The following is a 27,874-nucleotide window of genomic DNA, read 5'->3' on the forward strand; positions in this document are numbered from 1 at the left end:
TACCTCTGGAATAAGTTTTATTGGAATTCATATAAAGAGAAAAGCAAATCCATTAGAAATTGATATAAACAGTTGATTTTATCTGGAACCAAGAATGTGAATTAATTGGAACCTAGCTGTCCTAACCTGTTTCTTTGCATAAAAGCCAATCAAATGTTTAGGTAGAGCTTTGTTTTCAGCGAATATTTTAAAGACAGATTACCCCCAAATTACCTGATTTGGTTCCCACTTCACTCCTCCTCAAAAACCAAACATAAAGCAGGAGGGGGCTGGGTGTGGTGACTCACGCCTGTAATTCCAGCACTTTGGGAGGCCAACGTGGGCGGATCACTAGGTCAGGAGTTTGAGATCAGCCTGACCAACATGGTGAAACCCCATCTCTACTAGAAATACAAAAAGTAGCCGGGCATGGTGGCACATGCCTGTAATCCCAGCTACTTAGGAGGCTGAGGCAGGAGAATCGCTTGAACCCAGGTGATGGAGGCTGCAGTGAGCCGAGATCGTGTCATTGCACTCCAGCCTGGGCAACAGGGCAAGACTCTATCTCAGAAAAAAAAAACAAAAACAAAAACAAAAAAACGAAAAAGGAAAGCAGAAGGGGGCATTTTCCTGTCTTCAAAATACAACCTCCTGCTAAGACCAGCAAGTCAGCAGAAACTCACTGCATTTGGGCTTCTGGTTACTAAATGAATGAAGAGACACTGAGTTCCATCCTTAGATGTCCACATAGATCCCATTGATCAAATAATCCAGTCTTGAGTAACGTTTCCTGCGGAGTGATTCCGAGAGGATTCTGCCCAGGAGGACGAGGCCTATCACCAGGAACAGGACACCAAAGAGCAGGGATCCGATAAGAAGCCACTTTTCAAATGGAAGGCCATACTGATTTTCTGGAACGTTGCCCTGGGAGGAACGACCTGGACTGGCCTCCCTACCTTCCCAGGAAGCAGTTTTATTCGTAGCGGAAGACTTCACATTTGACATAGAAAGTGCAGTAGGGTTATACACATTCCCTGTGTTCAAAGTGAGGTTGGAGATTTCTGTAAACGGTATCGTTTCTAGGCTGCCTTTCAAGTCCGTAGGTGCCTGAAAGGTGGTAGTCAGAACGGCTGTTGTAGCCATTGCCTGGAGTGTAGCCACAGCCCGTGTAAAACCTGTAGAAATGAGGGTCGTGGGAGGCTGAGAAGTGACAGTGGTTCCAGGTGGAGATGTGGTGGCCAGCTGTGGCTGGGAAGTCCCAGAAGGTGTCAGTGAAGCATTGGTGGGTAGACGGATGGCGGGCTTTGGAGTAGCCGAGGTGGTATGTGGAGAGGCAACTGCCACTGTAGCTGGGAACACACTCACATTTTCAGGCAGCAGATGAGCTATTTCTTGATCAGAGGAGATCTGTGAACTCTGAGAATGGCCTTTTTCTTTATAAACAAGGAGCTGGGCACTTGCTTTGTCCATATTAAATAGTTTCTCCAAGTGATCTGAGGATCCAAACTTCTGAGAAAGTGTCTCTCTCCATGAGATATCGGTGGGCTTTGAATAAACTATGTGATGACGGGCTAGAGGAGTGACTGCTTGTGAAAACTGGCCAGGTAAGAGAGAGTCTTCCTGGGGTAACTCTTGGCTTGGCAAATTTCTGGTCAAAGATGGAAAATCTGAAAATATGTGGAAAATAAAAGGAGGGCTTATATAACTCCATGCTAAGGTAAGTTAAAAAATATAAACATATCAGCTTGTTCAAAAGATCCCCAAACCGGTTGGGCATGGTGGCTCACACCTATAATCCCAGCACTTTGGGAGGCTAAGGGAGGAGGATGGATCGAGGCCAGGAGTTCAAGACCAGCCTGGACAACACAGGGAGATCCTATCTCTTAAACAAATCTCCAAACTGTTGATACTTGACATTTCATCGAAATGTGTGCAAAATGGAAAAACACAAATTGCTAAATGAGAATCTGATAACGCCGCCTCTCCACCAGATGCTATGGTTTATTTCTAGCATGAAAGGACAGAAGATAAGAGAAATGTGTGGAGGAGGACCAGGCAAATTAAGGAAAAGGTGGGAGTTGCACAGCGGAGAGGCCGGAGGGGCTCAGCAGGGAAGCAAGAGGCTTAGGAAGATGGAGAGGGTTCTCCATCTTCCTAAGGGGTCAAGGCCAGGGAAAAAAGTGGGCTGGAGGGTGACCTGAGCAGGAAAGGCTGGCAGGGAGAATGTGGGGGAAGGTGTGGGTTTCTGCAGGACATACCAACTAAGACTGAGATGACAATTGGGAAGCAAGTAATCATCAGGGGAGATTTCAGTGGGGGCATGGGGCAGGCAAGAAAGGTAAGTGGAAGCCGTGGGAAACGAGGCGATAGAGCAGGAGAGAGGGAGCAGAATCCCTGTTATGTGTCTCTGATAGGGAGGAAGAGGAGGGGCCAGGCAGGGTCTGGTCTCCCCTCTGAGCACCGAGGCCACAGCAGCAGCAGAACAATGACAACAAAAACCAGAGACGTATGGTTCCAGCACTGTGCTCCGAGGACCGAGGCTATCTGGGAGATTTCACTTGGACTCTCAAAGATTCGAATTTTGGAGCCAATGTCGTAGGTCATGAGGACGATGGGACCAATATTTGAAATCATGATGACCACACTACAGACACAGAGAGCAGAAATCCATATAGTTCCAATGCCTGCTGAGGAGAAACCAGCCCCAGATCCTGCTCCTGCTCCAGGAAGCTCAGAATTGTGCCCCTGATCACACACCCCACTGATCACAGCTCAAAGTGGAAAGGGCTGTTCAAGCAATCAAGGGCAGGCAATGACCAGGTGAACTGCCATGTATCACTGCTGCTAGGCTAACCATCTCACGTGGACTAGAACTGCAGAAAACACAAGGAAAGAAGCAGGGGAATGTCCTGGCATCTCTCAGTCCACTCACTCCTGCTCTCTTGTCCTTTTCCTTCCTCAACTCACCTCCATGCCAGTTTCCAAACTGGTCCTCAGTCTCCTCTTTCCTACAAATGGATCCAGAGGCAGCTTCGGATTCATGCCATCTCGTGACTACTCTCTAAGCCTTACCCCTCTGAGAGGTTCTTTGCACTGTCACTTATTCATCCATCTAGAACAGGGCTCAGCAAACTACGGCCTGATGGACAAATCTGGCCTGCCATCTGTCGTTGTATGACTTGCAAGCTAAGAATGGTTTTTACATTTTTAAAAAATTTTTATTTGTTTTGAGACAGAGTCTCGCTCTGTCGTCCAGGCTGGAGTGCAGTGGTACGATCTCGACTCACTGCAACCTCTGCCTCACAGATTCAAGCGGTTCTCCTGCCTCAGCCTCCTGAGTAGCTGGGATTACAGGCGCCCGCCACCGCACCTGGGTTGTATTTTCAGTAGCGATGGGGTTTCACCATGTTGGCCAGGCTGGTCTCGAACTCCTGACCTCAGGTGATCCATCCGCTTCAGTCTCCCAAAGTGCTGGGATTACAGGGGTGAGCCACCATGCCTGGCCAGTTTATACATTTCTTTTAATGGCTGAAAAGTAATCAAAAGAATATTGTGTGACACAGGAAAAGTATACAAAATTTAAATTTCTGTCTTTCAAAACCTAAAGTACTGGTGTGAAAAGTCTCAAATACTATTTGGTCCTTGGCAGAAAAAGTTGGTGGACATCTGCTCTAGGATATAGTATTCTACTGTAAAATAGAATTTGGGTCAAATGAAGTATATTTGAAAAAAAAAATATGTATATACATATATATATATATGAGACGGGGTCTTGCTCTGTCACCCAGACTGGAGTACAGTGGCACAAACACAGCTCACTGCAGCCTCAACCTCCTGGGTTCAAGTGATCCTCCCACCTCAGCCTCTTGAGCAGCTGGGACCACAGTGCCATGCCATCATGCCCAGCTAATTTTTTGTATTTTTTTGTAGAGACAGAGTTTTGACACGTTGCCCAGGCTGGTCTTGAACTCCTAGAATCAAGCAATCCACCCACCTCGGCCTCCCAAAGTCCTGGAATTACAGGTGTGAGCCATCATGCTTGGCCTATAATTCATTTTAAAGTTAAAAAAGAAAAAGACGGTTTAAGTAAACACTCTGTGATGTGTGTGAAATCAGAACTTAAATATGGCCATTGACAAGAATGGCCAAAACAGCTGTTTTCCTTCTCAAGCATGCAAGCTCATAAATAAAGCACAGCTAGGGCCAGTCCCACTTCTTGATAAGATTCCTCTGTTGGCAGAGGTCCTAGAACCACACAGGGATCCTCCACACCTGCTCCATTCGCCTCACCCACTCATGTTTGCCATTGGGGCATGGCGCTTCCTCTCAGTCACGCAGAGATGAGCCACAAAGGGAGCCGCACAGCAGCTCTGCACCCTTAACTTAACTCCTCTTTGGAGTTTTATTTTCAAACGACTTCACTGAGTTGAAAAATGAGAGACTGACTATTACTTGGACCCCAGCTGAGCAAACAGACTCCCAACTTATTCTATGTCTGAATTATCCTATTCTTCCAGTCCTTGGTAAAAATGACATGCCATGAAGCTGCCAACAACAACAATAAAAGATTAAATACCAAACTGCAATGGCTTTAGAGAATGAACAGAATCCACTGTCATCTTTCAAACTCTTGGTCTGTAAATATTAGTCAATGGGATATAGGAAATAGAGGCTGGGCACGGTGGCTCATGCCTGTAATCCCAGCACTTTGAGAGGCTGAGGCGGGATGATTGCTTGAGGTCAGGAGTTTGAGACCAGCCTGGGCAACATACTGAGACCCCTATTGCTACAAAAATTTTTAAAAAATTAGCCTGGCATGGTGGTGCATTATCTCTAGTCCCAACTACTTGGGAGGCTGAATGGAGAGGACTGCTTGAGCTCAGGAGGTGGAGGCTGCAGTGAGCCATGATCACGCCACTGCACTGCAGCCTGGGCAACAGAGTGAGACACTGCCTCAAAAAAAAAAAAAAAAAAAAAAAGAGAAAAGAAAAGAAAAGAAAAAGAAATAGAGTTCTTCGGAAACAAACCACCAAACAGATAATCTGTATTTAATTTCACTCCAGGCAGGAGGCAGATAATTCATTTTTAATGGGGTAATATGAATTCATCAACATGGACAGATTCATAAACAGAATTACAAACACAACGTGCACACATCCTGTAGATATAAACAGTCCTTTGAATACTACGTCCGGGGTTGGTGCCACATTGCCCCTAGGTGTCCATCAACCTGCTCAGGGGCTGGCAACGCCCCCTGGTGGCTACCACAAGAACGTTTAATTCTAATTTCACTTCGTTACCTTCACACTCGCCCTAAGAAGATTTATGCACATGCCAAGTTCCCTTTTTCCCCATTTCCATTGGCAAGGATCTTCATCCCATACATGCTCTTTTATATGTGCATTACAAAAGCAACAACACTCCAGAAGTATTAGAAAACAAATTCAGTTGTAATTTCTATCATCATATCCTAACAACAATTTATTTACACAATAGTCTGCTTCGTGTTCCTGTTTGAGAGGATGTTTGACACATGAGGTTTCCCTGGCACATGAACAAAACTCAGACACAGCCTCAGCGAGGGGGCAAAGCAGCGTCAACACGCACGCACCCTGGGCAGTATCATTCCCCAAAGCACCTCATACTTAAGGCAGTCAAGAGAGAACCCTAGATTCCACTCCACCTAGATCCCATTCCACCACCCTAAAACCACTCAAGTTTCCCCCAATGCAGCAAATGGGGTCACCATTCATCTGGATGCTCAAGGCAAAAACTAGGACTTGGCCTTGACGGTTCTTTTGTTCTGGTCCCCCAGACCCACACCACCAGCAGGTCCTGTTAGCTCTACTTTGGAACAGCCCATATGTCCATCTCTCCATCTCTCCATCTCGCCTGCCACTCCCTGTTTCTTCACCCAGATCTCACCTGCGCCTCCTAACCAGTCTTTCCATTTCCACTTTGCTGCTGTGTCACTGTCCACTCCCAAGAGGGCATCTATGGTGAGCTTTGAGAAATCACCTTTTTTTTTTTTTTCTTTTTTCCCCGAGACGGAGTCTTGCTCTGTTGCCCAGGCTGGAGTGCAGTGGTGCAATCTCGGCGCGCTGCAACCTCTGCCCCCTGGGTTCAAGCAATTCTCCTGCCTCAGCCTCCTGAGTAGCTGGGATTATAGGCACATGCCAGCATACCCGGCTAATTTTTGTATTTTTATTAGAGACGGAGTCTCACCGTGTTGGCCAGGCTGGTCTCGAATTCCTGACCTCGTGATCTGCCTGCCTCAGCCTTTCAAAGTGCTGGGATTACAGATGTGAGTCAGGAGGTCAGGAGTTTGAGACCAGCCTAGCCAACACAGTGAGACCATCTCTACTAAAAATACAAAAAAAAAGTCAGGCGTGGTGATGCTTGCCTGTAATCCCAGCTACTTGGGAGGCTGAGGCAGGAGAATCACTTGAACCTGGGAGGCAGAGGTGGTATTGAACCAACATTGTACCACTGAACTCCGGCCTGGGCGAAAGAGTGAGACTCCATCTCAAAAAAATAAAAATAAAACTCCCAACAGCTTCCCACCATACACCTAAAAACTCCCAGCCAGGCATAGAGGCTCATGCCTATAATCCCAGCACTTTGAGAGGCCGAGGTGGGGGGATTACCTGATGTCAGGAGTACAAGACCAGCCTGGCCAATGTGGTGATACCCTGTCTCTACTAAATACAAAAATTAGCCGGGAGTGGTGGCATACGTCCCTCCTAAGGTGGAGGTTGCAGTGAGCTGAGATCGCACCACTGCTCTCCACCCTGGGCAACAGAGTGAGACTCTGTCGCAAAAACCACAACAACAAACAAAAAAACTCCCTCCTATGACTTACAAGATGTTATGTGATCTGCCCTCCCTGCCGTTTTGCATATCACTCTCTACATATTTCACAATGAGTCAACCAGCTGGGATTGGAGTGTTGGTTTTTCAAACACTCCAAACCATTCTGCCTGAGGACCTTAGACCTGGAAGGTCTTCCCCTGATCTCCTCACATCTGGCTCCTCGCTGTTCAGATCTCAGTTTAGGGGTTACATCTTTACTTACTGATTGACTATTCTACTGTCCTGTCTCAATTCTCTGCATAGCACTTGTGACTATATTTTTCTTGATTATTTATTTATTTATTGTTATTATTATTATTTTGAGACGGAGTCTCGCTCTGTCGCCCAGGCTGGAGTGCAGTGGCGCCATCTCAGCTCACTGCAAGCTCTGCCTCCCAGGTTCACGCCATTCTCCTGCCTCAGCCTCCCGAGTAGCTGGGACTACAGGCGCCTGCCACCAAGCCGGGCTATTTTTTGAATTTTTAGTAGAGACGGGGTTTCACCGTGTTAGCCAGGATGGTCTCGATCTCTTGACCTTGTGATCTGCCCGCCTTGGCGTCCCAAAGTGCTGGGATTACAGGCGTGAGCCACCGCGCCCAGCCGATTATTTATTATGGTTATTGTCTCTCTCCCCTAAAACATAAGTTCCAGAAGGGAGAACCTTGTTTTCCTATTTTTTTTTAGAGACAGAGTCTCACTCTGTCACCCAGGCTAGACTGTAGTGGCACGAACGCGGCTCACTGCAGCTTTGACCTCCTGGGCTCAAGGAATTCTCCTACCTTGGCCTCCTAAGTAGCTGGGACTATAAGATCACACCACCATGCCTGGCTAATTTTTTAAAGTTTTTGTGGAGATGAGGTCTCACCATGTTGCCCAGGCTGGTCTCAAACTCCTGGGCTTAAGTGATCCTCCCGCTTCCCAGAGTGCTGGAATTACAGGCATGAGCTACCACACTCGGCCAGAACCTTGTTTTTCATGTTAAGTGTTGTTTCCTTAGGGCATAGAAAGTACTTGGCACATAGAAGATGCTAAATAATATTTGTTATTTGTTGAATAAATGAACAAGTAGAATGTTAAAAATCAAGAGTATGATGATAACTTTCTAAAACTTAAATAAAAGAAAAATTGAGGTCAGGTGCAGTGGCTCATGCCTTTAATCCCACCACTTTGGGAGGCCCAGGAGGGTGGATCACCTGAGGTCAGGAGTTGAGACCAGCCTGGCCAACATGGTGAAACCCCGTCTCCACTAAAAATACAAAAAAAAAAAAAAAATAGCTGGGCATGGTAGTGGGTGTCTGTAACTCCAGCTACTTGGGAGGCTGAGGCATGAGAATTGCTTGAACATGGGAGGAGGTGGTTGCAGTGAGCTGAGATCGCGCCACTGCACTCCAGCGTGGGCGACAGAGTGAGACTGTGTCTCAAAAAACAACACTAACGCTCACGCTTGTAATCCCAGCACTCTGAGAGGCCGAGGCGGGTGGATCACAAGATCAGGAAATCAAGACCATCCTGGCTAACACGGTGAAACCCTGTCTCTACTAAAAATACAAAACCAAAATTAGCCGGGTGTGGTGGCAGGTGCCTGTAGTCCCAGCTACTCGAGAGGCTGAGGCAGGAGAACGGTGTGAACCCGGGAGGCAGAGTTTGCGGTGAGCCGAGATGGCGCCACTGCACTCCAGCCTGGGCCACAGAGCGAGACTTCGTCTCGGAAAAGAAAACAAAACAAACAGCAACAAAAAACCCCACTAAATTCTGTAATTCTGATTTTATGCAAATATTGTCTATGAAGGGTCCACAGAATTACTTAAGCAACATTATATTTGTTTTCACCTTTTTTATATGGATAATCTCAAAAAAAAAGAAAAATTGATATTGAAACTATTTCAACTTGAAAAATTAACAAGCCAAAGTCTCAGCAAAACATATCCCAGTAATTATATTAATGTTTTTGCTATTCATTTTCCACTCTGAATTAATATGTAAGTTCCATGAACGTGGAGACTGTACTTCTAGTGCTTTGCAGAGAATCTGGCACGTGGTAAATGTTTAATAAATATCTCTTGAATGAATTTCCTTTCAGGTCTAGACAATAAAATCCAGTGAGTTTTATTTCAGATGAGATTGGGTGCCTTCAGGGTGATATGGCCATAAACAAGTTTGATTTCAGATAATGTGATTATAATGGGAACTTAATAACAAATATACTAGAACTTTCTATATTTAACACGAGTCTTCACCCTTTCAAAATAGTCACCCTGGAGACCTGTATACTTATTCCAGTGTTGCAGACCTTGTTCTAAAGATGTGCTTCAGAAATGTTTCATAAAAGGTTTGTATGCCTTTTATCTCATAAAGGTAAAAACAGAAACAAACCAGAACAAATACTACCATGCCTTTCATTGGAAATCAAATTTTGGTTTAATAAATTGAATTTCCAATCATGAGATTTTCTGTTATGTCTCAGTATTTGTGACCCTTTCTGGTAGTTTTATTTAGACTCTTGTAGAAAATCTTTCACATAAACCACAGTCTTAAGTTATTCCAATCACAAAAGAAAAAGTATAATGCTTTTATTACCTCTAATTATCCTGTAACTCCTAAGTCCTTTTGCTGGTTTCAGTGGACAGGCTTCCTCATTGGGACAGAAAAATAGGTAGCAGTTGGGTCGTCTGGCTATTTTTCGAGTGTCGAAGATCATCAGGTTACATGCTTTGTCCCCTGCAATGAAAGGTTTCATAAGCATGATTTTGAAATGAGATTTTCTAAAGAGTAGGGCAAGCAGGAAAAGCTTCACTTATTATGGAGTCCAACACAAACACCTTTGTTCATTTTGTTCACTTGTTTGCTGACCGCTGAATCATTTCCTTTTCCTTAGTTTAGTCGCTTAAGGCAATTTTAAAAGACATTGGGTTTAGCTTTTTTTTTCCATAAGATGGCACCGAAGGCGAAGAAGGAAGCTCCTGTCCCTCCTAAAGTCCAAGTCAAAGCAAAGTCTTTAAAGGCCAAGAAGGCAGGGTTGAAAGGTGTCCACAACCACACACACACACACACACACACACACACACACACACACACACACCCCTGCATGTCACTCACCTCCAGCAGCCCAAGACACTGTGGCTCCAGAGGTAGCCCAAATATCCTGGGAAGAGTGCTCCCACAAGCTTGACCACTCTGCCATCATCAAGCCCTGACTACTGATGTGCTATGAAGATAGAAGACAACCACACACTGGTGTTCACTGTGGATGCCAGGGCCAGCATTCTAGCACCAAACATCTGACACTCATGTGGCCAAGGTCACACCCTGAGCAGGCCTGATGGAGAGAAGGAGGCATGTGCTCCACTGGCCCCTGCCCACAATGCTTTACATGTTGCTTACAAAACTGGGATTTATTTTTATTTATATTTTTATTTTGAGATAACGTCTTGCTCTGTCACTTAGGCTGAAGTGCAAGTGCAGTGGCATGATCTCAGCTCACTGCAACCTCCACCTCCCAGGTTCAAGAGATCCTCCCACCTCAGCCTCCCGAGTAACTGGGACCACAGATGCAAGCCACTACACCCGGATGTTTTTGTATTTTTTGTAGAGATGGAGTCTCTCTATGTTGCGCAGGCTAGTCTTGAACTCCTGGGCTCAAGCTGTTTGCCCTTGTTGGCCTCCCAAAGTGCTGGGATTACGGGTGTAAGCCACCGCACCTGGCCATCTCTTGGATTCTGAAAGCATCTCAGATGCCTAATAAAGTCATGAGTGGAGTCAGTAAATTATTATCGCTATCATGGCTCCTTCCACACAGGATCTGAGTAGTATATGGAATACAATCTATCCTTTAATTTTTATCTGTACCATTCTTTGTATTTTTCTTCCAATTTCCCCTCTCTCCTTGTCATGTTTGCTTTTCTATGCTCCTTCCTTCCTCACTTTTCACTCTTAACTATAATTTCTGGTCTCTTTTCTTTTCTGAGTCAGGGTCTTGCTCTGTCATCCAAGCTGCAGTGCAGTGGAACAATCACAGAACACTTCAGCCTTGACCTCCTGGGCTCAAACAATCCCCCCACCTCAGCCTCCCCCGTAGCTGGGACTACAAGCGTGCACCACCATGCCTGGCTAATTTTTTGTTTTTTGTAGAGGCAGGGTCTCACTACGTTGCCTAGGCTGAGTCCCTCCCCCTCAACCTCCCAAAGTACTGGGATTACAGGCATGAGCTACTGCACCTAGCCGCTGGCTTCTTTTTCTGTTCCTTTTGTGTCCAACAGAAATGAAACTCTCGATTTATCATGGCCTAGATTAGATTTTGTCCTCCATTTGGTACAGTCTCACACCTTTGGGAGGTCAGCATATCCCTGGTCACGTTAAAGGTTAAGAGGCACATAGGCTAACTGTTAAAAACACACGCTCTGTCGACCATCACCACCACTGGTGCTAGTCAGGTAATGGTGAGAGATCGACTCCAACTCCCCAGATGGAAAGGAAGATTTAGTTAGCCTCTGCAGGAATTTTATCATGTCATATCCCCATTACTCGGAAAATAACAGGAGTACTCCTGCCTTTTCTTTCTCAACAATGTGATACCAGAAATATCTTTCTTTTTAGCACTTAGGTAAAGGGGAGGGTCCATAAGCCTCAAAATTGTATGCAAGATATTGTGGCCATCGTGTTATGTGTATTTTTCTAGAGTATTATCAAGATATCATAGTGCCTTTTGAACCCTCAGTGGTGAAACCATTTCTCAGTAAGTGAGGAAAATGTTTGAGATCCATTAACTGAGGTCCCAAGTACCTCTGCTTGTAGCAAAGCAGTAATAGGACTTCGGCTTATAGAATAAAACAGCAAACCCTCATTTCTTAGAATTGAGGAGAAATGCAGGGCTTTGCTGATGCCTGTAAATACCCACACTTACAGTATTCAGTCCTGCTTGCAGGTGGTCTTTCTATTTCACCTACATGTCGATGTCAACATTTAAAGAAAAACTCGAAATGTAAATTAAACCTCTGTTATTTCCGTAAATTACTTGCACAAAGTGTTCCAAAACGCACTGCTCAATGAGACCATCGAAGGGATTTTTCCTCCTGACACCAAGTATACGGTGTCTTCTCCACACCATTTTGCAGCAATAACCACCTATCCTACTATTCAGTTCAATTCTGACACCAACTATCCAGAGCTGGCATCAGACTCCATGGATGACGGGCTCAGCATCACAAGACTGCCCTCACTTCAGAAGCCGGTAGAAAGTATCAGGTCTCCAGGTCACCCACACTTCTGTCTGACTTGGCTACTACTAATTCAGGGATTCCCTGATCCTACCCCCTCAGATTTGATAATTTGTAAGAACAACTAATAGAACTAAGGAAAATGGGGCCGGGCGCGGTGGCTCACGCCTTTAATCCCAGCACTTTGGGAGGCTGAGGCGGGTGGATCACAAGGTCAGGAGATCAAGACCATCCTGGCTAACGCGGTGAAACCCCGTCTCTACCAAAAATACAAAAAAGTAGCCGGGCCTGGCTTTGGGCACCTGTAGTCCCAGCTACTCGGGAGGCTGAGGCAGGAGAATGGCGTGAACCTGGGAGGCAGAGCTTGCAGTGAGCGGAGATCGTGCCACTGTACTCCAGCCTGGGTGACGGAGGGAGACTCCGTCTCAAAAAAAAAAAAAAGAACTAAGGAAAATGCTGTATTTACTATTATGGTTTATAATAAAAGATACAAATGAACAGCCAAAAGCGGCTCCTAGAGTCCTAAGTACTGGAGACTTTGTTCCTGGGGAATTGGGGTGCATAATCCTCTTGACACTGGGATGTGTTTACCAACTTGGATGATCCCCCATCATCTAGGGGTTTTTATGATGGTTTCATTACACAGGCATGATTGATTAAGTCATGGGCCACTGTGACTGAACTCAATCTCTGGCTCCTCCACCGAGGTGAAGCCTCACTAGCCCAAACTCAAGTAAAGTTGAAAGCGGCTGGTTATGAATAACCAAAGACATGCTCCCATCACTTGGGAAATTCCAAGGTCTTTAGGAGTTCTGTGCCAGGAACTGGAGACAAAGATCAAATATGCATCTTTTGAGACAAGGCCTTGCTCTGTCACCCAGGCTGGAGGGCAGTGGTTCGATCAAAGCTCACTGCAGGCTGGGTGCGGTGGCTCACACATGTAATCCCAGCACTTTGGGAGGCCAAGGTGGGAGGATCATTTGAGGTCAGGAGTTCAAGACCAGCCTGACCAACATAGTGAAACCATGTGTCTACTGAAAATAGTAAAAATTAGCTGGGCGTGGTGGTGAACACCTGTAATCTCAGCTACTGGGGAGGCTGAGGCAGTAGAATCACTGGAACCTGGGAGGCGGAGATTGCAGTGAGCCGAGATTGCGCCACTGCACTCCAGCCTGAGCAACAGAGTGAGACTTCATCACAAACAAACAAACAAACAAACAAAAAAGTTCACTGTAGCCTCAACCCCCTGGGCTCAAATGATCCTCTTACCTCAGCCTCCCAGTAGCTGGGACTACATGCATGCACCACTATGCCTGGCTAATTTTTTACTTTTTACAGAGAACAGGGTCTTGCTATGTTGCTCAGGCTGGTCTCAAGCAATCCTCCTGCCTTGGCCTCTCAAAGTTCTGGGATTACAGGAATGAGTCACCATGTTCAGCCATTCACTAGCTTTTCTAGGCTCCTTGATAGCAGAGCTTTGTCCATCTTATTCAGTGTTTTCTCTCTAGCAACTAGTAAAGTATTAAGTACTCAATAAATTTAGTTTTTTTCATTTAGAGAACTCGGACAGGGTCATAAGTAAAATTGAAAAAAGACCGCTGATTTACTAAGATACACAGTATACTTCTCTTTTCAGTTCCAAGATTTAAATCCTAAAATGTGCAAAGGCCTGGTTCAAACCTATGGGTCTCAGTTCCTCCGGTGTGAAGAAAAAGGGTCAGACTAAATGATTCCCCATTCCATTAGAGTTCCAGAAGCTGCAGTTACCTAGTAGTCAGTGGTTGTTTTTTTTTTGACTTATCCTATGCCATCAGCTCCAAGGAAAGAGACAAAGTGGAGGTTTTATGCTTCCAACTTAAAGATCAAATGCTGATTTTCCCATGAGATAAGAATTCTATTTTTTCTCTCAACTCCTTTTCTCTGTTAACATTTTCTTTGTCATATCACACTGTATTCCAATACTCCATGCTGATGGCAGCTAACCATTTCAATAGGATTTTTGTTTTCAATATTCGAGATACCGGATGGGATATAACACCAGTGATTCTCAATCTCTTGTGTACCCAGTCACCTGACGGATATATATATACATTCATCAATAACTTTGACTCAGCTTAGGGGATGGGAGGGCACACTTGTAGAAAATTCTCCAGTGTTTTTGTCACTGACATTCATACCCTGTTGAGAATCACTGGTATAAGTTATTCAGCCACATCCCCCAGCTACTGAAGCCACAAAACATATGGAACAAAGGATTGCCAAGAAACCACTTTTTACCTGATATGATTTTTGTTGAACAGCAAGAATTAATGCAGTCTTCTTGAGTTGAAGTATATATGGGCTCATTGCCTCTGATTCCCTTAGAAAGAGATGACTGGATGTCAATGACAACATCTTCTAGACTCTTGTTGAGGCAATTCTGACTAGCAGCCAGCCTTAGTGTCAGGAAGCAAATTATTACCAAAGTGTAGGTCAAGTTCCCTTTTCCCCCAAAGAACATTTTAAATTTCAGTTTAGTTTTGGTCTTCAAAGGTCAAGGATAATCCTCCCTCTGGTCTTAGTTTGCTTTAAGAAGGTTGCACAGATGATGAAATTTCTCTCTAGAACAAAAATGGAAAATCATCAATGAGTTTTGTTTCTTTAACAAACAAGGGAAGAAACATTTCATTTTCTTAAAGTCAATGAAAAGGATCCACATACAATTTAGAGAAGAAACAAGTACTTTTTGTTTCACTTTTAGTAAATTTAAGACAACTTTTCGTTAAACATTTGGCAAATAACTAATAAGCATAAACAAACATACTACCTCATCAATGCTTAAAAGCTGACAATGCTTATGAAGGAACAGGTATAGACAGTAGGCCTGCCTTGGAATTCTACAATCCTTCCCTCTTCTAACTCAGAGCAGAGAGGGCACATAGTTCTAGTCATTGATGAAGCAGTAGTAACAGGTTTAAGCATATTTCCTTTCTCAGTAATAACAATCAGCATTTTAAAATCATCTACTAGGGGCTAGGCATGATAGCTCATGCCTGTAATCCCAGCACTTTGGAAGGCTGAGGTGGGTGGATTGCTTGAGCTCAGGAGTTCGAAACCAGCCTGGGCAACATGGTGAAACCCCTTCTCTACTAAAAATACAAAAAGTTAGCTGGGTATGGTGGCGCATGCCTGTGGTTCCAGCAACTTGGGAGGGTGAGGTGGGAGGATCGCTAGAGCCCAGGACATTGAGGCTGCAGTGAGCGGTGATTACACCACTGCACTCCAGCCTGGGTGACAAAGCGAGACCGTGTCTCAAAAAAAACTTAAAAAATAAAAATAGGTGACAGTATACTAAGTGGTAGACATTATACTAAGGAATTTACTACTCTTTTGAATTGTTACTCTTTAATTAATTTATTACCATCTTTAATCTTTATATCAACTGTAATGGCTAATGCTGAGTATCAACTTGATTGGACTGAAGGATACAAAGTATCGATCCTGGGTGTGTCTATGAGCATGTTGCCAAAGGAGATTAACATTTGAGTCAGTGGGCTGGGAAAGGCAGACCCATCCTTAATCTGGGTGTGCACAACCAAATCCACTGCCAGTGCAGCTAGAATATAAGCAGGCAGAAAAATGTGAAAAAGAGAGACTGGCCTAGCTTCCCAGGTTATATCTTTTTTTCTTTTTTTTGAGACGGAGTCTCGCTATCGCCAGGCAGGAGTGCAGGGGCGGGATCTCGGCTCACTACCACTTCCGCCTCCCGGTTCAAGTGATTCTCCTGCCTCAGCCTCTCCAGAAGCTGGAACTACAGGCGCCCGCCACCACGCCCGGCTAATTTTTTTGTATTTTTAGTACAGACGGGGTTTCACTGTGTTGGCCAGGATGGTCTTGTTCTCCTGACCATGATCCGCCTGCCTCAGCCTCCAAAAGTCCTGGGATTACAGGTGTGAGCCACCACACCCGGCCCCAGCCTGTATCTTTCTCCTGAGCTGGATGCTTCCTGCCTTCAAACATCAGACTCCCAGTTCTTCAGTTTTGAAACTCCTTGCTCCTCAGCCTGCAGATGGCCTATTGTGGGATCTTGTAATTGTGTGAGTTAATACTTAATAAACTCCTATATATATACACACACACACATACACACGCACACACGTGTGTATATATATATAAAAATATGTGTGTGTGTATATATATATACAGCTCTTCCATTAGTTCTGTCCTTCTAGAGAACCCTAATACAAAAACCTTGCAAAAAAGCTATTATTGGCTGGGTGCAGTGGCTCCCACCTGTAATCCCAGCACTTTGGGAGGTCGAGTCGTGTGGGCAGATCACCTGAGATCAGGAGTTTGAGACCAGTCTGGCCAATGTGGTGAAACCCCATCTCTACTAAAATTACAAAAATTAGCTGGGTGTGGTGGCAGGTAGCTGTAATCCCAGCTACTCAGGAGGCTGAGGCAGGAGAATCACCTGAACCCGGGAGTTAGAGGTTGCAGTGAGCCACGATCACGCCACTGCAGTCCAGCCTGGGTGACAACAGCAAAACTCCGTCTCAAAAAAAAAAAAAAAGCTATTATTTTCCTCATTTTATAATGAGGAAACTGAGACAGTCTTTTCTATTGCTGCTTCTCCTTAAGAAGTATCAAACCAGAGTTAGATAACTCTAACAATCTAATTCTAGAAATTAGCCAGTCAGCAGAAGGAATACTCTGGCTCAGTTAAAGGAAAGTTTAGGGGTAGATTTTCTTTTTGACAGCCTTAAAAATACAAAAGTCACACTATGTATAATGCCAACTCTATTGAGATGCTGGTTCTTTTAGGAAAAATAAATGTTAAACTGGCAAGACAATATAATAAATTATCCTCACCTATCAACCTCCACATTTGCAGAATACAAATTGTTTGCTGAATGATAGCTTAGAGGAGAATTACTACTTCTTTAACCTTTGTTTATTAACCCCTTTGATAGTCTGAGGAAGCTTTTGCAAGACATATTTAAAAATGCATAAAATGAAATATGTAGGATTCCAAAAGAAGCCAGTTATATTGAAAGAATGTCCCTACAAAATCCTGGTGAAAGAAATCCAAAAGGAGCTAATAAATAGAGACACATTACATGTTCATGGATAAGACTTTATTTTGTTAAGATATCAGTGCTTCCCAACTTGAGTTACACATTAAACGCAGTCTTAATCAAAAGCCCAAAGTTATTTTTTGGATATCAACCAACTGATTTTAAAATTTACATGGAAATGCAGAAAAGACCTAGAACAGTCCAGAACACTAAAGAACAAAGTTGGAAGACTGATACTACCTGACTTCAACACTTACTGTAAAGCTACAGTAATAAAAAAGTATGGTATTAAAAAAAGAATAGACAAACAGATCAATGGAGTGGAATAGTAAACCCAGAAATAGACCCTCACAAAGACAGTCAACTGATCTTTGACAAAGGAGCAAAGGGGATTCAATGGAGAAAGGACAGTCTTTTCCAAAAATGGTATTGCAACAACTGGATATCCATTTGCAAAAATGAATAAATAAATAAATCTAGCCACATACTTTCCGCCTTTTGCAAAATTTAGCTCTAAATGGATCACAGACCTAAATGTAAAATATAAAACTATAAAATTTCTAGAAAATAACAGAAGAAAATCCTTGTGACCTTAGCTTAGGTGATGAGTTTTTAAATACAATACCAAAAGCACACTCCATGAAAGAAAAAAATGATGTTGGACTTCATTAAAATTAAAAACTTCTGCTCTACAAAAGATACTGTTAAAGAGAATGAAAAGATAAACCACAGACTTGGAGGAAATATTTGAGTTTTTTTGTTTGTTTGTTTGTTTTTTGAGGAAATATTTGTGAAACACATATCTGATAAAGCAGTAGTCCATAGCCTTTCTGGCACCAGGGACCAGTTTCATGGAAGACAATTTTTCCATGGACGGGATTGTGGGGGGTATGGTTCAGGATCATTCAAGTGCATTGTATTTATTCTGCACTTTATTTCTATTATCACATTATAATATATAATGAAATAATTATACAACTCACCATAATGTAGAATCAGTGGGAGCCCTGAGCTTGTCTTCCTGCAACTAGACGGTACCATCTGGGGGTGATGGGAGACAGTGACAGATCATCAGGGATTAGATCCTCATAAAGAGTGTGCAGCCTAGATCCCTCACATGCGCAGTTCACAATAGGGTTTGTGTTCCAAAGAGAATCTAAGGCTATCACTGATCTGACAGAGGGCGGAGCTCAGGCGGTAATGCAGGCAATGGGGAGTGGCCATAAATACAGATGAAGCTTTGCTCTCTGTCCCACTGTTCACCTCCTGCTGTGTGACCCATTTCCTAATAGGTACTGGTCTGTGGCCCAGGGGTTGGGGAACCCTGTAATAAAGGACTGGTATCCAGAACATACAAAGAACTCAAGTCAGCAATAAGAAAACAAACTCAATGGACAAAAGATCTGAGCAGACACCTTACCAAGGAAGATATACAGATGACAAATAAGCATATGAAAAGATATCTAACATCATATGTCATTAGGGGATTGTAAATTCAAACAAGATACCACTACCCACCTATGAGAATGGCTAAAATCAAAAAAATTGGACAATACCAAATATAAGGACATAGAGCAACAGAAATTCTTGCCTGGGCGCGGTGGCTCACACCTGTAACCCCAGCACTTTGGGAGGCCAAGGTGGGCGGATCACTTGAGGTCAGGAGTTCGCAATCAGCCTGACCAACATGATGAAACTCTGTCTCTACTAAAAAAAAATACAAAAATTATCCAGGTGTGGTGGCAGGTGCCTTTAATCCCAGCTACTTGGGAGGCTGAGGCAGAACAATCACTTGAACCCGGGACATGGGGGTTGCAGTGAGCCGAGATCGTGCCACTGCACTCCAGCCTGGGCAACAGAGTGAGACCCTATCTCAAAAAAAAAAAAAAAAAAAAAAAAGAAGAAAGAAAGAAATGCTCATTCATTGCTGTTGGGGAATGCAAAATGGTACAGCCACTTTGGGAGAAGTTTGGCAGTTTCTTACCAAGCTAAATGTAGCCTTACCATACAATTCAACAATTGTCCTCCCATGTATTCACTCAAATGAACTGAAAACTTATGTCCACACAAAAATCTGCACTAGAATATTTATAGTAGCTTTATTCATAACTGCCAAAAACTAAAAGTAACCAAGATGCCCGTCAACAGATGAATAAACAAAATGAGATACATCCATACATTGGAATATTATTCAGTAATAAAAATAAATGAACTATCAAGCCACAGAAAGACATGGAGGAATCTTAACTGCATATTCCTAAGTCAAAGAAGCCAGTGTGAAGAGATATGAATCTAACTATATGACATTCTAAAAAAGGCAAACTACAGCGGCAGTAAGAAGGTCAGTGGTCACCAGGAGAACAGGAGTGGGAGGATGAATCAGTGGAGTGCAAGGGATATTTGGGCCATTGAAACTATTCTGTATACTATTGTAATGGAGGATACATGTTATTGAACATCTGTCAAAACCCATAGAAATGTAAAACACACAGAGTGAACATTATGTGAGCTATGGACTTTTAGTTTTAAAAAATGGTAAAAAAAAAAAAAAAAAAAAATCCCAGAAACAAACCAGTATATGGTAATAAAACACAAGTCTAATACCTTTCTTGCTGTTTGTCAACATTCTGTATACAGTAAAATAGTAACATTCATTGCTTCTAAAATGCCAGTTTCTATGCTAAGCACTTTATACATATCATGTTACTTAATCTTTACAGATCCTATGATTATCCTCATTTTAGTTAAAACTTATAAAAAGTTGTGGGACATAATATGTGCTTCTTTATTAACCTATTAAGTAACAAGTGGTCATCTAATAACTGCCATAATTTTGACGTGGTATTAAGTATAAATAATATTTTGAAATATGTGCAACAAGTCATGTGATACAAAAATATCAGCAATATTTACGAGGGGCAAATCATAGCTACTGCTAATACTTACTACTGTGGCTTTTGCCTACATTCCGTTTCAGAAGTCAGTGAAATAATAAATTTTTCCACCCAAGTTCACAGACATCCTGAATTCTATCCATGGATAGCTTATCATGGACTCCCCAGGTTAATAATTCTGGCCAAGGTACTTAATACGCTGCCATATTTTGCAAGCCCCTAGGGAATCAAGAGAAAACCAGGCCAATACTTTATTTTGAATGGATTCTAATGTAGCCTCTTTTCAAGCGTTTGCAAAGAAACCTGAACTATGTAAGGAGATGGGGCAAGAGTTGTTTTCAGTATGCAGCACTGAGAGAAGTGTTTAAGAGTTTGATATCATTAAAGAGAATACCTCAGCAGTATTAGGTTAGTGACGTTTTCTAATCCATTATTATTTAGGCTTTAAGGGTCTGAAGGCGAGTTGAATCTTGTTGAAAGACGGGGGAAAAGGATACAGGCGGGTGAGAGAGGATGCCCCTGAGTTTTAACTCCTGCATACAAGAGTCGCTAAAACTTACTGGCACATAACTAGTTCAAATATTGGAAATCATCTTACAGCACACTATAATTTACCAAGATGCTTATAACTGTATACACACACACACTCTACAGAGAATTAGACAATTAGCAGTTTCAATAATGAATACAATACTACAAGAAAACAGGGAATATTTTCTCTTCCTTTGAGGAAATGCATGTTGCCTACTGAGCTATTCTTCTGCCTCTCCTGATGTCAACGCAGAGCCAGAGCCATTTATGGCAGGTGCCTTGAGCGCGCCTAGAGGTCGCCTTTGGAACACTGCAGCGACTCAAGGATCCTGCTCAGCCCTTATTGGCCCCAGCTGGTCCTTCGGATGCTCGGGTGTGCGTGAAGGAGCCTCGGCCCCTGGAAAGGAGGGGACCAACTCTCTCCGCAGGCGGCGACGTCGCCTGCGGCCGGTCGGGGGTGGGTATTGGGGAGACCCTTTTACCTGGAGGCGAGAGGGCCCCGGGGCCCCTGCTGCCCTCCGGGTGCGAGGACAGCTCTGTCGCGCTCGCGGGACAGACCGGCGAATCCGCGCGGGGGTCTCGGCGAGGACCGCAGGGGATGCTCCGCAGCTCCCGCACCGGCCTGGCGGGTTTTGTGGTTAGCAAGTTCCTGCTTCCGTCGCAGCGACGGAAAGTTTACCGCGGGGGAAGGGCACGTTCCTGCCCTGCAACCCGGAGCTGCTTCCCGGCAACATTAGCGCGTCCCTCCCCGCGGAGGCTCCGGGCTCCCGGCCCCAGCGCTGAGCTCCACAGGGAGATAGCGCCCCCCCAGCCCCGCGCTCCCCGCCAGCTCAGCCACACCGCTGACCCCCGGCTGGGCGCGCTGCGAGGAGGAGTGCGTGCCTCCCTGCTGGTGGCCCGAGGGTCTGCAGGTGAGCATTGCCTGGCGGAGGCCGGAGCCCGCGCAAACTAAAATAATTGCACGTGGGGAAAACGTCAAACAGTACAAAAATATACACAGTGACAAGTCTACCCCTCACCCCCGCACCCCAGTCTCCTAGTCTCCCTCTGCAGAGGCAACCACTGATAGCAGTTTTTTGATGTTCAAGAGCTTACGGTGCATCCTATTGGCATAGTTCTGAGAATCCTCTTTCCATAATGGGAGGATGGAATCCTCAATTAAAGATGGCAATTCTTGAGTTAAATATTAATGTTCCACACACACTTCAGCGAAGGTATTTGGCTTTCTGCAGGATTTATTGTTTGTAGATAGGATAATAATGGTGAAAATGCTGGTGTCTGTAACATACATTAAAACTGTATACCTAACACTTAGCATAGTGCCTGGTACACAATAGGCACTCAGTAAATATTTAACTAAAATATTTTTGTTGACTGAATGAATGGAAAACAACTGCATAGGGCATAGGTTGTGGAAGTTTCTAAATTACTGCTGGCTCCATCCCCACCTCCATAAACACACAAATGCAACATTACTAAACCATTGACACTTAGTTTGTCATATGGTCTAACCTTTGACAGTATCTTCACCTCTGTTTTGAAAGAGCTTGCAGACCTGAAGTGCTATGCAGTTGCAAGTAAGTCTAGGCCTGTACACCCAACAGCTACACCCTAGTCTTAACCAATAACTACAGGAGGATTATGTTGACTGAGAATGCTTGTGAACAAAGGTCCATTGTGTGAAACTAACTCTACTTGTAACCAAAAGATGACTCTTGAATTACAATGTTGTTAAAGCTAGGTTTGAAAGAGTTACCAAAGAAAAGGAAACTCCAGAGTAATTTCCCATTGCAGTGATTTTCCTGATGCAACAAGGGACTGATATGCAAGGGTGTTTTATCTCTACAGATGATATACACTTCAGGGTTCAGGGTGTAGAGCTATCAGTTTTTGAATCTCTCTACATGGGGTAATCCATGCTAGTTACTAAGTAGACCTTTCCATTATTAGAAACTTCATATTCAGTGCTTTAATACAATGAACCTGTTTTTTTTTTCTTTGTTTTGTGTTTTGTTTGTTTGTTTTTAAGAGACAGAGTCTCGGAGTCTCGCTCTGTTGCCCAGGCTGGAGTGCAGCGATCTCGGCTCACTGCAACCTCTGCCTCCCTGGTTATAGTAATTCTTCTGCCTCAGACTCCCGAATAGCTGGGACTATAGGCACATGCCGCCACACACCTGGCTAATTTTTTTCTATTTTAGTAGAGACGGGGTTTCAACGTGTTGCCCAGGCTGGTCTCAAACTCCTGAGTTCAGGCAATCTGCCCGCCTTGGCCTCCCAAAGTGCTAGGATTACAGGCTTGAGCCACCGAGCCGGCCTGAACCTGTTTTCATTGAAGTGATGTTATTTTTTCAGGTATGACAGTGAACAAAGGATACTGATTAAAATAATGATTACAGAAATATTTTCTGTTGATATGTGTTTAATTTATAAATATCATTGATTTACTTATTCATTCATTTTTTGAGACAGGGTCTCGCTCTGTTGCCCACACTGGAGTGCAATGGCACAATCACCGCTCACTGCAGCTTTGACCACCTGGGCTCAAGTGATTCTTTTGCCTCAGTCTCTTGAGTAGCTGGGACCACAGATGCACACCACCACACTCAGCTACTGTTCTTAATTTTTTTTTTTTTTTTTTTAATTTTGAGATGGAATCTCACTCTGTTGCCCAGGTTGGAGTGCAGTGGCACGATCTCAGCTCACTGCAACCTCCGCCTCCCAGGTTCAAGCAATTTTCCTGCTTCAGTCTCCTGAGTAGCTGAGATTACAGGCTCATGCCACCAAGCCCAGCTAATTTTTGTATTTTTAGTAGAGTCAGGGTTTCACCATGTTGGTCAGGCTGGTCTTGAACTCCTGACATCAAGTGATCTGCCCACCTTGGCCTCCCAAAGTGCTGGGATTACAGGTGTGACCCACCATACCCGGTGTTTTAAATTATTTGTATAGATGAGGTCTCGCTATATTGCCTTTGCTAGTCTCAAACTCCTGGGGTCAAGCAATCCTCCTGCTTTGGCCTCCCAAGGTGCTGGGATTACAGGTGTGAGCCACTGCACCTGGATTACTTAAAAAAATAAAATAAAAAACCTTTAATTTCTGGCCTGAGTCATAACTTAGAAATTATATCCATTGTCACTTCACTTCCTGAAGAGATTCTTGATACTCTTCTCTGAGGGTTAGAAGTCCCATCTATGTGGAGCTTAGATTTTTTTAAAAAGTAATCAGAAAACATGTATTACGCACCTGCAGGGGAAATTAAAGACCAATAATGTCAATGGGATCTACCTTCAAGATGTTCATAGCTCAGAAGGAGAAAGAGTCAAGTAAATCAACGGCTGTGTAAACAATAAGTGTGATGAAGGCCAGGTGTAGTGGCTCACGCCTGTAATCCCAGCACTTTGGGAAGCCAAGGCAGGAGGATCACTTAAGCCCAGGAGTTTGAGGCCAGCCTGAGCCAACATAGCAAGACTCCATCTCTACAAAAAATAAAAATTGGCCTGGTGTGGTGGTACACGCCTGTAGTTTCAGCTACTTGGGAGGCTGAGACAGGAGGATCACCTAAGAGCCTAGGAGGTAGAGGCTGTAGTGAGCCATGATAGCACCACTGCTCTCCAGCCTGGGCACCAGAGTGAGACCCTGTCCCTGCCCTCCCCAAGAAAAGAATAAATGTTATAATAGAAGATGGCAACTAAAAAGGCTCAGAGAAGGGACATCTGATCCCAATTTCTGGGAGGCGGTGTTAGTTAATTATTGAAGAATGAAGTTATTAGCAGATGAGGAGGAAAAGGCTGAATATTTCAGGAAGAGGAAAGTGCATGACCACAGGAAATTCAGCCTGTTAGGAAGGTTACCAGTGTACACAGAACAGAGAGAGAGGCTGGGGTCAGAGCAGGAAGGTTTTCATGTTAAATCTTAAACTTTATCCTAAAGGCACGGGGAGTTCTGAAAGTTTTTTGCAGGGCAGTGACAGGTCCAGAGACCTAATTAATATTCTAGAAAATTCTCTCTACCTGCCACAGGAGGGATGGATTGAAGGATGTGAGGCCAGAGGCCTCTCTTCCAAGAAATGGAAGTGATAAGGCCCTGAAATGGGCATGGAGATAGAGGAGAAATTAACAGAGAGGCTCTCCAGGATGCAACAATTGGTTGGAGGTGGTGCTGACAGTAAGCAGGCTTCTGGCTTGGGAGCCTTGTTGGATAGGAGTACCAGGTCATATAAAGACATGGGAAGAGGAGTCAGTCTGGAGTGGACAGACACATGATGAGTTTTGAAAACATGAGTCCTGGTTTTATAACTTACTAGTTGTGTGACCAAGAATAAATCACTTAACTTTTCTGTAAAATTAGGGAAGTGTTATCTACTTTATACACAGATCATAATATAGACCTTTTTATGTAGGTCTAACATATAGACCTGTAGACCTGTAAACTCAAAAAGGTTGTTCAATTGCTAGTTATTACATATACAACAACATAGTCTGCTGCTCACGTAGAAGGGATTTAAAAGGCGCTAAAAGACATCAATCTCAAATGTTTCCTAGCTATAAAGCTCTTCCAGCAGACTCCTTATGTTATATAAATGCTCATTTAATTTTCTTGCCACCAGACTGTAAGTACAGGGGCTGGGCCTTGTTGAATTTTTTATTCTTAGTGTGTAGCAAGTGCCTAGAACATTTCAGGTTCCCAAGAAATGTTAAGCCAGTGAAGAAAGGAATTTTATCTTCATATGTTCTTTTTCTGAATATAGCTTTATGGATATAGAATTTGCATACCATACAATTTACCCTGGTAAAGTGTACTCTACGGTGGTTTTTAATATATTCAGAGTTGTGCACTCATCATTACAATTTTAGAACATTTTCATCAACCCCAGAAAGAAACTCTATACCCAGTAATAGTCAGTCTACATTTCCCTTCCACCTACCCCTCCTTGGCCTTAGGCAACACTAATATATTTCTCTCTCTGTAGTGCTTCTCCTGGACATTTCATATAAACGGAATCTACAATATGTGGTCTTTTGTGACAGGCCTTTTTCATATTGAATAATGTTGTCAAGGTTACTCTGTGTTGTAGCATGTATCAGTATTTCATCCTTCCCTTATTTTGGCTGAATAAATATTCCATTCCACGGATATACCATACTTTATCCATTCATCAGTTGATGGGATAGAAGATCTTTTTAAGAATGAAATGTTTACCCAAAAGAAAGCATAAAAAACACCATTACATCAGTATGGACTGGTGTATGGAACACAAGGCAAATATACTTTTATGTGGAAAGGGGGAAACAAGAGCCAGAATGAGTTATTCTCCATTCCTCACCCCTTTTACCTCTTCTCTCACCTAACCTTCAAAGAGGAAATCTGGGAGGCGAAGCAAGGACTCTCCAAAAGGCAATGGTCTCACTGCTTAGTGGGCCCTTCCCAGTCCCATCAGCCTGGTGTGGTTTATGTAAACCTCAAGACGAGTCAGACACAACCTTCTAGAAGCCTGCCCTGATCTCTCAGGCAGTTTTTCGTTCTATTTTCATATTCCCAGAGACCACTGTACTTAGATTCATTTGCATTTTTCTCATTGTATTGCAATGGTGAGGAAAGAGCATCAGACAGTCCTAAATAGTTCCACCACTTACCACCTGCTGACCATGGAGGAGTCACCTACTTACCGGCTGCAGGGTTGTTGTGAAAATTAAATAAGGTAAAATAGGGGAAATTATTGTGATATAGTAGAGTGGAAGGGACTTAAAAATCATTTAGTCTACTTGACACTTCTTCTGAGACTGTATTTTATGCATATAAAATCTCAAGGCATTTACTTGAAAAATTTTTTTTTTTTTAAAGAGACGGAATCTCGCTCTGTAGCCCAGGCTGTAGTGCAGTGGCGCGATCTCGGCTCACTGCAAGCTCCGCCTTCCAAGTTCATGCCATTCTCCTGCCTCAGCCTCCCGAGTAGCTGGGACTACAGGCGCCCGCCATCACGTCCGTCTAAATTTTTTGGTATTTTTAGTAGAGACGGGGTTTCGCCATGTTAGCCAGGATGGTCTCTATCTCCTGACCTCGTGATCCGCCCGCCTCGGCCTCCCAAAATGCTGGGATTACAGGCGTGAGCCACCGCGTCCGGCCTACTTGAAATTTCTTGACGCAAACAACGTAATATAAAATGAGTTGCAAAGTTCGGAGAACTCCAGAGCCAGCTAACTCCTTGATGGAACTGCATTGCTAGGTCTATTTCCTTGCCCTGGTAAAAGTGGCAGTTTCCTTTCTGGATTACTCCCTCCTCACCTTTTGTTAGTTTCAGAGTGACTTGTTGATAACTGTCAAGGTCCCCAGAAAGCGCCTAGCCAAAAAGGTTCTTCACTTCTCTTTAAAGATGTGCACTCCCTAATACGTGAATCAGCACTTTCTATTTCTTAATTTTTCTCTCATTTCCAGCTGCTGCCTTCACCGCCTTCTGGTACTTTTTTGTTTGATCGTCCACTGCTAAACTCCCAGCTCTTCAGAATTAAAAATGAACTTTGCATCCACGCTGTTGTGGGTTCGAATCCTGGGTCTATCTAGCGTCTTTTTCTCCATCTGTAAAACGGGGTTAAAAATATCTTGTTTGTAAAGTTGTTCTCACATGTGGATATTGAAGCGCTTAATAGCGTGGGTGGTGTTTGCAAGGCGACGCAACAGGAAAGGGCTTACCCTTTTCGGCAGTTCTGGCTTCAAGGAGGTCAGGCCCTTTAAGGTGGCGTCGCCCTAAGTCGCAGGAGGGGGTCTCTCCGCCCCTCCCTCGGGCCGGGGGCGGGGCCTCCTAACCCGGAACTGACGGTCGGGCGTAGCCGGCACCGCCCATCTGCATCCCGGAAGGAGCGAGCTTGCGGCGCGTGAACCAGTGAGTGAAAGCGGCGCCGCCCGCCGGCCGCAGGTGCGGCAAAGCCAGTGTCATCTGCAGGTTCTCTTAGGGCTCCCGGAAAGAAGGAGGGCGAGCCGGGTGCATTCGCGCCGCGCCTCCTTGCGTTTCTGTTCCCCAAATAGGGCCTCTCCCCCCGCCGCCCAGGCCCCTGCGTGGGCTGGACGCGTCAGCCCCACACATTAGCCTCGCTGCGCCGCCCAGACTCTGCCTTGCCTCCCCGTCCCGGTCCCTGGCCCCTGCCCTGTCGCCCGCCGCCGGAGCGGTGACCGCCTGGCTCGCCGTTCTTCTGCTGCCACCGCTGCCGGCATCATGGGCAGTGAGCAGAGCTCCGAGGCCGAGAGCCGACCCAACGATCTGAACTCCTCAGGTCGGTGTCCTAACCCACCCCCCTCCAGCCCGCCCTGTCTGCTTGCAGAGCGGGCTGCCTCCCAGACTAGTGGGGTCTGGGACTGC

At 44.3% G+C, this 27,874-nt stretch overlaps 2 protein-coding genes across 6 annotated transcripts in view; one reads left to right on the forward strand and one right to left on the reverse strand.

Moving 5' to 3' along the window:
* Positions 1 to 27,319, reverse strand: MANSC1 (MANSC domain containing 1). Of its 4 annotated transcripts, XM_031650298.1 has the most exons (5): positions 27,211 to 27,319; positions 26,806 to 27,096; positions 14,322 to 14,644; positions 9,409 to 9,549; positions 1 to 1,646 (listed from the first exon to the last, which is right to left on the reverse strand). In XM_031650298.1, the coding sequence occupies exons 3-5, from the start codon at positions 14,542 to 14,544 to the stop codon at positions 715 to 717; spliced, it is 1,296 nt and encodes a 431-aa protein (XP_031506158.1). In that variant the 5' UTR covers positions 14,545 to 14,644; positions 26,806 to 27,096; positions 27,211 to 27,319; the 3' UTR covers positions 1 to 714. The 4 variants fall into 4 exon arrangements, with proteins under 4 accessions (XP_031506158.1, XP_009178503.1, XP_009178501.1 ...); XM_009180239.4 differs by lacking the exon at positions 26,806 to 27,096 and having other exon boundaries at positions 27,211 to 27,309; XM_009180237.4 differs by lacking the exons at positions 26,806 to 27,096; positions 27,211 to 27,319 and adding an exon at positions 21,009 to 21,513.
* Positions 27,293 to 27,874, forward strand: part of BORCS5 (BLOC-1 related complex subunit 5) — a 107,291-nt gene continuing 106,709 nt past the window's right edge. Inside the window, exon 1 of one of the 2 annotated variants that reach the window (XM_017945677.3) lies at positions 27,293 to 27,400. In XM_017945677.3, coding sequence (XP_017801166.1) covers position 27,400 — 1 coding nt within the window. In that variant the 5' untranslated portion in view covers positions 27,293 to 27,399. Of the gene's footprint in view, positions 27,789 to 27,874 lie in introns of both variants that reach the window. The other variant, XM_017945676.2, reaches the window with a different exon arrangement.

The sequence above is a fragment of the Papio anubis genome, chromosome 9 (genome assembly GCF_008728515.1).
Source record: "Papio anubis isolate 15944 chromosome 9, Panubis1.0, whole genome shotgun sequence".
In the NCBI taxonomy this organism is placed as follows: domain Eukaryota; kingdom Metazoa; phylum Chordata; class Mammalia; order Primates; family Cercopithecidae; genus Papio; species Papio anubis.